Source organism: Leishmania panamensis (assembly GCF_000755165.1).
Source record: "Leishmania panamensis strain MHOM/PA/94/PSC-1 chromosome 32 sequence".
Classification (NCBI taxonomy): Eukaryota; Euglenozoa; class Kinetoplastea; order Trypanosomatida; family Trypanosomatidae; genus Leishmania; species Leishmania panamensis.
In genome coordinates, this window is record NC_025879.1 from 1,185,797 (window position 1) to 1,197,915 (window position 12,119).

The 12,119-nt window shown below is 58.1% G+C and overlaps 4 protein-coding genes across 4 annotated transcripts; all 4 read left to right on the forward strand.

Annotated features, from left to right (window-relative positions):
* Positions 1-189: 189 nt before the first annotated feature.
* On the forward strand, positions 190-3,468 carry LPMP_323250 (hypothetical protein; the record flags this gene model as incomplete). The annotated part of the gene is made up of 1 exon (XM_010703707.1): positions 190-3,468. The coding sequence occupies one exon, from the start codon at positions 190-192 to the stop codon at positions 3,466-3,468; it is 3,279 nt and encodes a 1,092-aa protein (XP_010702009.1).
* Positions 3,469-4,605: 1,137 nt separating this feature from the next.
* LPMP_323260 (hypothetical protein) lies at positions 4,606-4,959 on the forward strand (the record flags this gene model as incomplete). The annotated part of the gene is made up of 1 exon (XM_010703708.1): positions 4,606-4,959. The coding sequence occupies one exon, from the start codon at positions 4,606-4,608 to the stop codon at positions 4,957-4,959; it is 354 nt and encodes a 117-aa protein (XP_010702010.1).
* Positions 4,960-6,339: 1,380 nt separating this feature from the next.
* LPMP_323270 (hypothetical protein) lies at positions 6,340-8,328 on the forward strand (the record flags this gene model as incomplete). The annotated part of the gene is made up of 1 exon (XM_010703709.1): positions 6,340-8,328. The coding sequence occupies one exon, from the start codon at positions 6,340-6,342 to the stop codon at positions 8,326-8,328; it is 1,989 nt and encodes a 662-aa protein (XP_010702011.1).
* Positions 8,329-10,004: 1,676 nt separating this feature from the next.
* On the forward strand, positions 10,005-12,119 carry ABCB3 (ABC transporter, putative; the record flags this gene model as incomplete). The annotated part of the gene is made up of 1 exon (XM_010703710.1): positions 10,005-12,119. One exon carries the CDS (start codon positions 10,005-10,007, stop codon positions 12,117-12,119), a length of 2,115 nt encoding a protein of 704 aa, XP_010702012.1.

A 12,119-nucleotide genomic window follows, 5' to 3' on the forward strand; every position in this document is an offset into this window, starting at 1 on the left:
TGCTTCGGCGAGATCCAGTTCTCTTTTGAGGAGTGGTTGGCACCATCTCGTCTCTGAGTGGACTTCGGTGGGTGGCGCTGCACGAGTGAAGAGCTGTACACGCCAGGTTTTTGACTTTGTCCCTCTCTCCTTTCTCATCGCTTTCTTTTATTTGTTTCGTTTGTGCGCCGAGTTCATGGTCGGCAGGTGATGCGACAGCGCACGGTATCGTGGTCCCGCGCGCGCAGCCCGATCCGCATCTCTGCTGCAGAGGAGGAAGATCTGCGGGTAGGCCTGCAGCGGTTTCTGGACAAGCTTCGTCAGCACCAGCCTCTCTTCCTCGAAGATGACGTCACAGCCATTCCCTTCCCCCCAGAAGGCAGCAGTAGCAGCTGTGTTGGTGGCGGCTCACCTCACTTGTCCATCTCCACGTCGCCGCGGCACTCACCGTCTCGCGTAGGCAAGGAGGATGCGGCGATGGATGACACCCTCAAGAGCGGCGACTCCTCTCTGTCAGCGTCCAAGAGTAGAAAGATGCCCACCGCATCGCCCACCATAACAGGTTCACCGACCTTTGCCTCAGCGAGCGTCGTCGATCTGGATGTGCCCCTCTCTGTGCCTTTGTTTCTCACAGCTGTGAACATCTTCGAGGCAAGGTTGCTCTCAAAGAGCAAGCGTGTGTCCACCGATGCGCTTAAGCTTGTCCGACAGGCCTACGCGCTCGTGTGGAGCGATCCAGGCTACCTGTCGACGCTCATGAACGGAGATCCATACCTGGCAGGCGCAAGCAGCACCGGCTCCTCGATGCCACCAGCTGGTGGGAGCCGCAGGCCCAGCCTTGCGTCCGTGGCCAGCTCTCCAAAGAAGCCTCGCGTGACGTGTAAAGCCCTGTTCTCGGCCTCCGCGCCAGCGCCGACACAGCGACCGGACAGGCGATTGGCGCTGCAGCTGGACGAGTGCATTCGAACGCTACTCGTGTACGCGAATGCGTCTGTGAACTTCTGTCAGAGTGTCTCCACCAACTTGCGTACACTTTTGCTGCTCACCTTTGTTACCTGCGCTGCGCGTCGCCTCGAGGAGGAGGATGACGTCCCGTATGGTGATGGCCCCGGCTCAGCCGCAGACATCGTTGTCGGTAACCGAAACCTGCGGGCTGAGATGGAAAAGCTGGAGAGCTTGTGGCGCAGCTGCGGGATCGAAGGACATGTGGCAGACTACCTGCGCGAATGTTACTTGGTCGAGTTCCTGCTAGACGCTGCGCTCCCGCCAGCGGTGTGCTCGGCGCGCTATGACGGCCTGCAGATGGCTGTGTACGAGAAGAAGGAACGTATCATCTCTGATGTTGTGGCCAGCCGCGCTGGTTTTGCTCACATGATGCGAGTGGCACCGCTACGAGGCTTGTGCGGTCTGGCAAACATGTCTGCCTTTGGAAATTCGAAGTTGCGGGCGAGGCTACTGGACAAGATGGCGTCAGAGGGGATTGTCGAGAGGCTGGCAGCAGAAATGGCTGCAGCGATGGAGGCCATTCTCGCGCCTGACACCACCACTGCGACCCCGGCACGCAGCCCTGCAAAACGGCCGCGCCAGAGCGCAATGCGCAACGCCTCACCCCTGCACCAGAGATCCCGCGCCGGCACGTCCAGGTCGGTGAGTCGTCAAGGGTCGGTCGACTCCGTCTCGCCTGCCGGGAAGGAGCGCCGCGCGAACACCACAGCCAGGACTTCTGGAACCTTTGAACGTCTGTTGGACAGTGAGCCTACCCCAGTGGAGCTCATTGGTCAGTGTGTCGACATGCTGATGTTACTCACGTGTCCGGACTTGCGTCCGCCGGACGGCGGTGACGAGTCTCCGTCTCGTTCGTCAGCTTCGTCTGCGTCGGCAGTTGTGCGTTCCACCACGTGGGCCTCCTGTGAAGCCGCGCTGAATGAGATAAGCTTGTATCTCTTGGCTATTTGCTTCCTCTCCAAGACTCATGCGCGATACGCGGAGTTATCGTCGTTGCAGCTCTACGCGGCAGATTGCATGCTGCAGTGGGCAGCGTACAGCGGTGCCTTTTACGGGATGGTGGTGCACGCCATGGATGTGTTGATGGATATGATGGAGTCAATGTCCGGCTCTCCACTCGCCAGCGGCCGAGGGATGTCGGTGTCGTCGCGAAGAGCGTCGAGTTCTCACTGCACGTCGTCTCAGGAGGATGGGAGGAAGGATGCCACGAAGTGTGACCGGCGTGATGGTGAACGCGGTCGCCGTGTGCTGCAGCAGCTTCTGCCCGGGGATGAAGCAGGTCTGCTGCCGTTGCTGATAGATTTACTGCAATACACGATTCACGCCCAGGCAAATGCGAACTCGATACGGCGGTGGTTCGGCTTCTTAGCGGATCGGTTACTGCCGGAGGTCTTTGAGGCCCCACAGCTCACGAATGGACGGCGTGGCAGTGCAGCATGGAGACGGCGGCAGTGCTCGCAAGAGGACCGCCCAGTCTCTTCGCTACCCGGAACACTGGGGACAGGATTGCCGGCTGTCGCGGACGGCGGCTTCGATGCGCCGGTGCTCGCTCGAGACCTTACGCGGTCGGAGGTTGTGGCAGCTGCCCCGTACTTTTGCTTTGCACGGCGGACTGTGGAGGAGACGAGTTGGCGCGATGGTACGCAACCACTCTTTGCCAAGGTGGTGGCCTTGGCTTTCCACGTCATTGTGACTCAGGGGCACCGATGCAATCTTCTGTTTGGGCAGGCGTGCGCCTGCTACGACGCCGTTGCTTCTGCGTTGCTTCAGCGGTCCCCGCAGAGTGGCAGCAGCGCCAGTCCCGGAAGCGGATCTCCGCGCGACAGCCGGCGTTCGTCCCAAAGCAACACGAGCGCCACGTATCGGCGCAGTGTCCTCCTTATGCATCAACGGGAGGAGGAGAGGGTGTTGATGCAGGCACAACTGCATTTCAACGAGGAAAGCCAGGACAGCGGTGTGACGGGGTCGGAGGAGAGAGAAACCAAGGTGGCGGACGAGGAGAAAGAGGTGTTCATCGGCTCAACTAGCAGGCGACGCTCACCATCCACTCGCCGGTGTCAACGTGGCAGCCTGATAAAAACAAAGGCTATCTCGGCTGAGCGACACTCGTTGGCGACAAAGGCTGTCGCGGACGATGAGGGTCTTTCTCCCTTCATCAGCAGTCCCAGCCGCTCCCTCATTTTCTACGAGGCGTGCTCACCGAGCGGCACTGAGGCAAGCAGTAGTACTCCTCTCGATAGCGGAGGTAGCCGACGGCGACGCAGTTCGTCGAGTGGCCGACGCTGGGGTGCTGACGACGGGAAAAGTTTGCGGGCGGCATTAGACGAGGCAGCCTCCGCCGTACCCACCGCGAGCGCTACCACGGCAGAGTCACCGGAGGCGGTGACGCACTCCTGGACTGGCCGTATGTCGCTGCGCTCTTTACTCTCCTCGATCGGTGGTCACAGCGAAGCACCGCTGCTGAACATAGAGAAGCGCACGTAGTAGAACTGTGAGTGCTGCCGCCTGACTGCGTACGTGTGCGCGTGCTGAATGAGATCTCGATCTCTCCCCCCTCCCCTCCCCCCGCTCCCGCCCAGCACACACCCGCTTTCGCGCCCTCTCTGTACGAATCGTGCGATGCCTCCCGCCTTTTGTGTGGACTTGTGCGCAGCGGACCCTCTTTTCTTTTCTTTCTCACATACGTTTTTTATTCTCCTTCTTCCCTTTCGTTTTCGTGCTTGCAGCCGCGCTTTGCTTCACTGTCAGGCCGTAGCTTGCGCGGAGGAGAGAGGGAAGTAAGTCAGGATACAGGTCTCCACGCAGGCCCATGCAAACACAAGCCCATGGCTTATGCGACGTAGACAACACTGCTGAGCCACAGAGTTCTAGGCGAAACGCATGAGCTTATTCACATTACTTGTAGGAGGCGTAAGAGGAGGAATGCCATGACGCCGTCTGTGTTAAAGCTGCGAGTCAGCTCTGCCTCTAAAAGGACGCAGCGTGATAGTCAACACCTAATTATCCAAGCGCGGTGATGCAGTGATGCTTCTCTCTGATGTATCTTTTTCACCATAATGCTTATTCCCTATCTTCTCAATTTTGATTTCCCTCACCTTCCACTTTGCTTTGCAAGCATCACGCTGGAAAGTGCGTTGATTCTCTTCTCTTGTTGGGCGAGCGAATTGTGCTGACCCCTTTCTTACTCAGGCCGCTTCGCTTTTGTTGTCGTCACACCTCTTTCTTTCGATAACACAGAGCACCTCTATTCTGTTCTCTTGTTTTGCGTTTTGCTTGGCGGCTACAACGGCAGTACGGTTGGTAGTGCAGCGGAGGCGCTCACGAGGACGGTCTTATCACACTGCGCCTCTCTCTTCCTCTTTCACACGCACACCTTATCAGAGTTTTCTCTCTCTTCTCAGTTGTCTTTTCGTTGCCACGCTCTCACTACCCCAAACGCTCAGCATTCACGACGTGACTCTCCAGCGCTCTCGTTTGCTTTATTTTTTTTTTTTTCGCATCTTCACCTGCACCTTCCCGCTCCCTACTTCATCTTTTGATTTCCTTTGCTATTCAAAACGGAGAAGAGGCGCAGAGGCACACACATACACAGCCACGCCTTTGAAGCTAAATTGTTGGAAAATGATATACGTCCCCTTCGTAGTCGGCGCGGGCGCGTTCTCTATACTGAATGCCTGCGGCTCGATCGCGTGCTGGTACGGCAGCCGACGTCGAGTGATGCTCTTAACCGGCGCTATTAACACATGCATCAGCGGTGCGGCTGTCGTCATGTATCCGTACGACGCAAAGCTGTCTAGCGTATACATGTGCGCAGCAGCCACGTCTGCGTCCGCGCAATACCTTCTGCACGCGATGCGGACCCCTCAGCTACTTGCGCCGTCCATGATGAACTCTCTGTATGTGCTCTGGTCGGTGGGGCTTCTTGTGTACGCCTTTCAGCACGCCCGTTGGGTGTACGCGTTGCGGTACGACTGAGGGACTCGAAACCGAAAGTGCTTCTCCTCCTCGTTTCATCTTGTCCGGCTATATGGACGTATGCGTCGAGAGCACAACGTGGGGAAGAGACACCCACCGGCTCGCTCCGAGAGCGCCAAGAGAGAGAGAGAGAGTCTCCTGCACCTCTTTCCTTCCCTCTCTATCCACTGATCACAGGTGTAGATTTAACTACACACCCCTCAAAGGTATCGACCAGCACCGTTTATTCAAACTCCCGCACACACACACACACACACACACACACACACACACACACACACACACAGAGCCCCTCTCTCTCGCCGCCTGTGTTATTCACAACAGCGACAGCAACACACAGAAGCGAAAACCAAAAATGCATCGAGGGGAGAGGAGGGGGGCACCAAACGTGTTTCACTCTCTCTCGAGGTAGGGCATCCGTAGTCACATGCACACCCAGAAGCGTACACGTATGTGCAATACCTCTGTGACTCTCCCTTGCGTATACCTGGTCTCTCAACGTCCTTTCCCTCGTGTTCTTCCCCCCACGCCTCTGCCCCCTTTATTTCCTTCTCTTTCTCCTTCGCCTCCTCATTCTCATTCATACACACCTACCCACGCACTACCCCCGCATATTTTACGTCTGTGCGACTGCCACGCCCTCTTTCACCCCCCTTTTCTTTCACTTGAGTAGAAAGGGGAGGCTGTGCGATGCAAAGTGCGTGCACATGGTCGCACGCACACACGCACAAGAACAATAACCTGAAGAGTCCTGCGGAGAACTACTGCCAGGCACATTTCGTGTTTTTTTTCCCCACATGGGCTGAGGAGGGGGCACGAAGAGCTGGTGCACCCCACATCGCCTTTTTCTTTCTCTGATCTTCTCTCTCCGTCTACCAACACGGAGAGTGCAGTTTGTGGCGAAGCGAGGAGCATCTGTGTCCTTTGGTATCACAGGAGCGTTTATCTCTCCTCGGCTTCTCCCCCAACTGCAAAGAGGCAACACACACACACACCCACAGTGTCTTCCCCTCTCCACACCCAGGCGCTTTCGATCACGAGCACGTTTCCATAGAAATCTTTTTTATATGAAGCAAACACAATCACCACCAAAGAAAGAAAGTAGCCAAGTGTTATAGACACGTTCCGGATTGCCTGCTGTGGCAGCACTTCAGCACAGCGACTCGCCACTCGGCTGTGTCTGGCAGAGGTTTATAGACCATCTTTTGCATCTCATTCTCTCCTTGTCCCTCTGAGCGCTACACACACACACATACGCACCCTCCGTGGCTGTGTACACGAGTAGCAGTGTCTTCCTGTCAGCTGAGTAGCGACTCAAACGGCATTTGTTTGACGCCAAGCGGAGCATTTCAAAGAGAGAAGGGAGTCAGCACTGACTGCATGCCGTCGAAAGCAAGCAGCCGACACCACCAACCACTACCGCCATCGCTGTCGTCATCTCTGTCTACGTCTGCAGCGGCGGACGCATCAAACTCGCGAGAGCACTTTTCCATCGCGAGTTTCTTTGACGCTGCCAGTGCTCACCGAAGCAGTGGTGGTGGTGGTTACCGCGTTGGCTCATTCTCGAATGCAGCGCCGACACCGCTCTCTGACATCCCGCGTGGGGGCCATGGCGTTTCCTCTAGCGGGCACGGCTCTGGTGTGGCTTACCACCCACAGCTCCACCAACGGCCACGACAACAGCACTGGCCCTCCTCCGCCTCGGGGCAGTTGAACCCTTCTCACCCAAACGGTGACGGTAAGCACTACGAGCAGCAGCAACACAGCGCCACGGCCGGAGACGTCTCTAGCACGCTCCAAGAGGTGCGGAGGCGTATCATCAGCGACCTCGAGGCATCGCGAGATGGGAGTTGCGAGTCGGCAGGGAAGCTGCACGCTCATCAGCAGCGAGCGCTACGTGTGGCCTTTGGGGAGGAGTGGGTATCGCGTCGGCGCGCGTCCCGCACATCTCGCACCGCGACGGGTGACTGGGGCACATCACCAACGGATACACGGCGGTCGAAGTCGCAGCACACGCCTAACGCAGAAGATGACGAAGACGACGAGCTCATGGTTGCCTCGGTAGAGTTTTCACTGCTGTGCCCCTACTCTCGCCTCCCCATGCGCTATCCCGTGCGCAGTAAGGAGTGTAACCACCTGCAGTGCTGCGACTTAGACTCGTGGATTGTGATGCTGAGCAAATGTCGCTCCATGCGTGACCCGGTCGGGCCGTGCCCGGTGTGCGAGCGCCGCGTCATTTCCTCCTCGCTGGAGGTGGACCTCTGGATGAAGAATGTCATTGATCAGATGCCAGGCGGCACACACATGGTGATGTTGGAGCCAGACGGTGCCCTCCGCAATGGCGACACGACCCGTGAGAGGCGCAAAGAGACGATCATGGAGGTGGTGGACGCGACGCAAGGAGACTACGAGACCTACTTTGAGGATGTAGTGGACGGCGACGATGATGTCGTGGTGCAGAGGCACCCTACCGCCACGCCGGACGCTTCCAACAGCACATACGCAGCGGTTTCATCGGTCGGCTCGCGTCGACCTCGCAGTATATCGCCTGCAGCTCCAGAAGCGAGATCAGAGGTGTCGAGCACCGGTGAGGAACACCGAGCCGGTCTGCCCCGACTCGTACAGGTCAAGGTAGAGAAGGCTACCATGCTGACTGCTGAGGCTGAGGCAGCAGCAGAGACGCCGCCTTCTGTTTCTGCTTCTCAGGATGACGGAGGTGTCGTTGTCGTGCACTTTGTTGAGGGCCGGCACGACGGACTGCAGGCATTGCCTAGTCAAATCCGGCTCTGGGTGCTACACTGCACCCAATGCGGGGCGCCGCGGGTGAAGGTGGAAGATGGCTTGGTGCAGGCCTGTCAGCAGTGCGGGCACAACGCAAAGGGCAACTGGAACCTTGTCCGCCGCTTCGAGGCGTCTTCTAGTGTGTCGATGGAGCTGGTCCCCGACGGCACGCTGGTGCTGCAAGGCGTCGACCTCCTTGCGCCTTACCTATATCGCGCTGGCTTCTATCGCAGCCTATTCGAAGTGATGGAGTACGCCTCCGTCGCTGAGCGACGGCAGCAGCAGTACCAACCGCCAGCAGATGTGTGGGCCTCATCATTTCCGCTGAGTCGCTTCGAGATCGACTTCCTGGAGGCCTGCTGTGCCCGCATTGCCCAGGGCGAGATGCTCGATTCCATTGAGTCGCTGATTGTGCCGAGCCTGTTTCGCATACCTCGCCGGCGCCGACCAGATGGCAGTGGCCAGAAACACTTCACACAACTGTACCACGGCAGCGGCCGATACGGTGGACTGGACTCGGCGACCGCGTCGCAGGCTCACAGAACTACATCGCTCACCCGAGCGGAAGGCTCACGTTTGACGTGGTGAGCGCTGCGCGGGAGTGGGCTTGATCAATGTGCGTCGCACATACCGCGGTCTCTCTATATTTTTGCCTGCAGCATCTCTTCGCGTCGATGACGTGTGCAGCTGGAAGCGCGCTGCTTGCTGGCGTTGTGCTTGTTTGCTATGCTTTGGTTTGGCGTTCTCTTCCTGTCCGCATCTTCCTCACCGATTCATTTCATTCTTGTCAGCTGAGGAATATCCAAGCAACTGGCACTCGAACTCGACACTCAGTGCTCCGCCGCCCCGCAGTGAGGGCATCTCTCCGAAGGATGTTATTCATCACGTCAGAGGCCGCCGCGCCCTCTCTTTCCTTCATTGCCCACTTTCTGTATGACATCCGTTTCACCGTTCTTTGTGGCGCTTCTGCCAAACCAACCAACAAAAAGAGCCCGATTGCTCTGCTGCGCATCGTGCTTCAACGCCGCACGTGCCACTTTCCCGAAAGCTCGGCAGGGTAGGCGCACCTGTCCCATGATCAACCGCGCAGGGAGAGATGCTCGCCTGTTCCCTCCCCTCTTCATCTCTCTCATACCTTTCTCCTCCTCCTCCTTTCTCTCCCTACTCGTCGGTTCCTCTCTTTTTGCTCTCCTATATGTCGATCTTGCGACACGCACGCACGCACGCATAACCGGCGCTCTTATGAACATTCGCCCCGTTCCTCAACGCCAACATGCCCATCCACGCAATCACCGGTCCACCTGGTCTAATTCTTGCATATAAGCGCACGCTCGCCGCTACCGCTAGCGTCAGGTACACAGGACTCTTTCACTCGCTCAGGTCACTTTTCTCTTCCGTGTACAGGGAGCTGCACCGACGTGCTGTATTGACGTCACGAGAGGCGTGTGCTCCTGTGAGCAACTCCCTCTTTCTCACGCATTAGCCTTCTTGGGCTCTCCGTACATCTCTGTTACCTACGAGAGCAGAACAGGACTTGGGTGGACTTTGAACGGCGTTCCTTTTCCTGTGCCGGCACTGCCATTTTGTTTGCGGACTCACATATATTGTCTTACTCTCCTCTTTCTATCAGTCCGCTTCCAAGCGCATACACACACACACCCACGGTGTGCTACTTGTTTCGTAATTTGACGACTGATTGCACCATGTTGCTGCGTGGGACTCCGCTGCTACGCGGCGTTGACCTGTACAAGAACACTACCGCACGAACGGTCACACTGTGTTGGCCTTTTGCGAGTGCTGCGCTGCGCAGTCCTCAGGGAGTGCATGCAGAGCGGCACCGTGTCGGCACACATTTGTCGCCTACGTCTTCGGCGTTGCTGGGCTATAGCGCCTGGTCAACACAAGCACGGACGCTTGTGTGGCCCTCCTGGCTGCTACGCACCCCGAATTCCACCCCTCCCTCAGAGGACGAGAAAAAGAAGAAGTTTCAGGAGGAGACGTGTGGTGCGTTCGGTATCGACGATTCTCGAAAGGCGACCCAGTCGTCAAGTGACGCGGCAGCTACGCGAACCGGTGGCGGTGGCGCCGGCGCTGTTGGCAGTCACGAGGAGGTTGCCACAAAGAACTGCAGCGGCAGCAGCAAGGATGAGACGGCTGGAAGGGAACACAACAAGGAGAGGGACAAGAGGAGCTGCGGTAATGGCTCAACTGGGACAGTTGCTCGTCTCTCCGAAGACGAAGCGGAGGTGATTCACCGCGTGACCATGGGCGAGCGGGTGGAGGCGACGGAGCGGGAGGTCCATGAGAGGCCACATCGCCCGTTGCTACCGGCTGATCAGCCTGCCTCGTCAGGAGATGCCTTTTCATTCAAGGCGAGGCAGAAGAGGAACCCAGGCGACGCCGCCGCAGAACCGGGGGCGCTGGGCAAGAAGGAAAAGACTGCGGCGAAGATTACCACGCCGCCTCGCCTGGACGGGATTCAAATATCGGAGAATGCGTCCGACATCCCCGTTGGACGTGCTCTGTGGAAGGTGTGGACCTACCTCTGGCCACATGGCGAGGTAAAGATGAAGGTGCTCGTGGCCAGTAGTGTGGCGTGTGTGCTGGTGGCCAAGGTGCTGAGGGTGGCGGTTCCTTTCTGGTTCAAGACGATCGTGGACTTGCTGGCCCCCGCCACGGCAACAGCGGAGGCAGTGACGGTTGCCGGGCCGTTCACCGTGGGCGTGTTCGGGTGTGTTGTGGCGTACGGCATCTGCCGCGCCACGACCTTTATCTCCGAGGAACTCAAGACGGTACTATTCGCCCCAGTCGGCGGGCACGCCTCTACGAAGCTGGCGATGGAGATGTTTGACAAGCTGCACCGGCTCGACCTCGACTACCACCTCAACCGTGAGACCGGCGTCCTGAGCAGAGACCTCGACCGCGGCAGCCGTGCGTTCTGGTCACTGGCGTACGTGCTGCTCTTCATGATTACACCGACGATCTTCGAGATGGGACTTGTGTGCTATGCCCTCAACACACAGGCTGGCCCGCAGTTCATCGGTATTGCACTCATCGCAGTTGTCTCCTACGTGGCGTGGACCTTTTCGGTGACGAACTGGCGCTCGAAGTTCCGCACGCGCTACAATGCTCTTGAGAGTCGTGTTGGCGGACTCATCGTGGACTCGCTGCTCAACTACGAGACGATCAAGTACTTCGGCTCAGAGCAGTACGAGTCCGAGCGCATTCGCAGCGAAACGCAGAACATGAATAGACAGCTCGTGATTCTTGATCAGACGATGGCGCTGCTGAACTTTGGGCAGCAGTTCATCTTTGTGATGGCCAGTGTGCTGAGTCTGTACCTCGCCACGTGTGGTGTGCTGACCGGGGCGCTGACGGTTGGCGACTTGGTGTTGGTGGACGCGCTGCTGCTGCAGCTCTACATGCCGCTGAGCTACCTCGGCATGATTTACCGCGAGGCGCAGTCCAGCACGCAGAACATGCAGGCGATGATAGCCCTGCTAGACCAGAAATCGAACGTGAATGACAAGGTGGATGCAGAGGAGTACACGTACCTTGGGGGCACCATTGAGCTGCGGGATACTACCTTCGAGTACAAGAAGGAGCTCAGTCGCCTCGTCCTACGCAACCTCAGTCTCACGATTCCAGGAGGTAAGACGGTGGCCTTTGTCGGTCCTTCGGGGAGTGGCAAGAGCACCATCTTCCGCCTCCTCTTCCGCTTCTACGACCCCACTTCTGGGCAGGTGCTGCTGGACGGGCAACCCCTCGACAGGCTGCGCATGGAGAGCGTGCGCAAATACATTGGTGTCATCCCACAGGATACGGTGCTATTCAACGAGTCCGTTCGTTACAACATTCGCTACGGCCGAATGGATGCGACCGATGCCGAAGTGGAGGCGGCAGCAAAGGCTGCAAGCCTGCACGATACCGTAGTGCGCATGAGTGAGGGCTACGAAACATCCGTCGGTGAGCGCGGCGTCAAGCTGAGCGGTGGCGAGAAGCAGCGGATCTCGATAGCACGCGTGCTGCTGAGTGACCCTCCTATCCTACTTGCCGACGAGGCTACCTCTGCACTCGACAGCATGACCGAGCTGAACGTCATGGAGACGCTCAAGAACGCTACTGAGCGAACGCGGCAGCGCACCATCATCCTCGTTGCACACCGCCTCACCACCGTGAAGGAGGCTGACATCATCTTTGTGCTCGACGGCAAAGGTGGTCTGGCAGAGCAAGGCACCCATGCGGAGCTGCTGCGCAAGGGTGGCTTGTACGCTGCTATGTGGTGCCAGCAGCTGAGCGAACAGCATCCGGCTGCCTCCGGTACTGCACCCAAAGGTGCCCCCGTGAGGGATGCAGGGTCCACTGCCACACACAGCTGA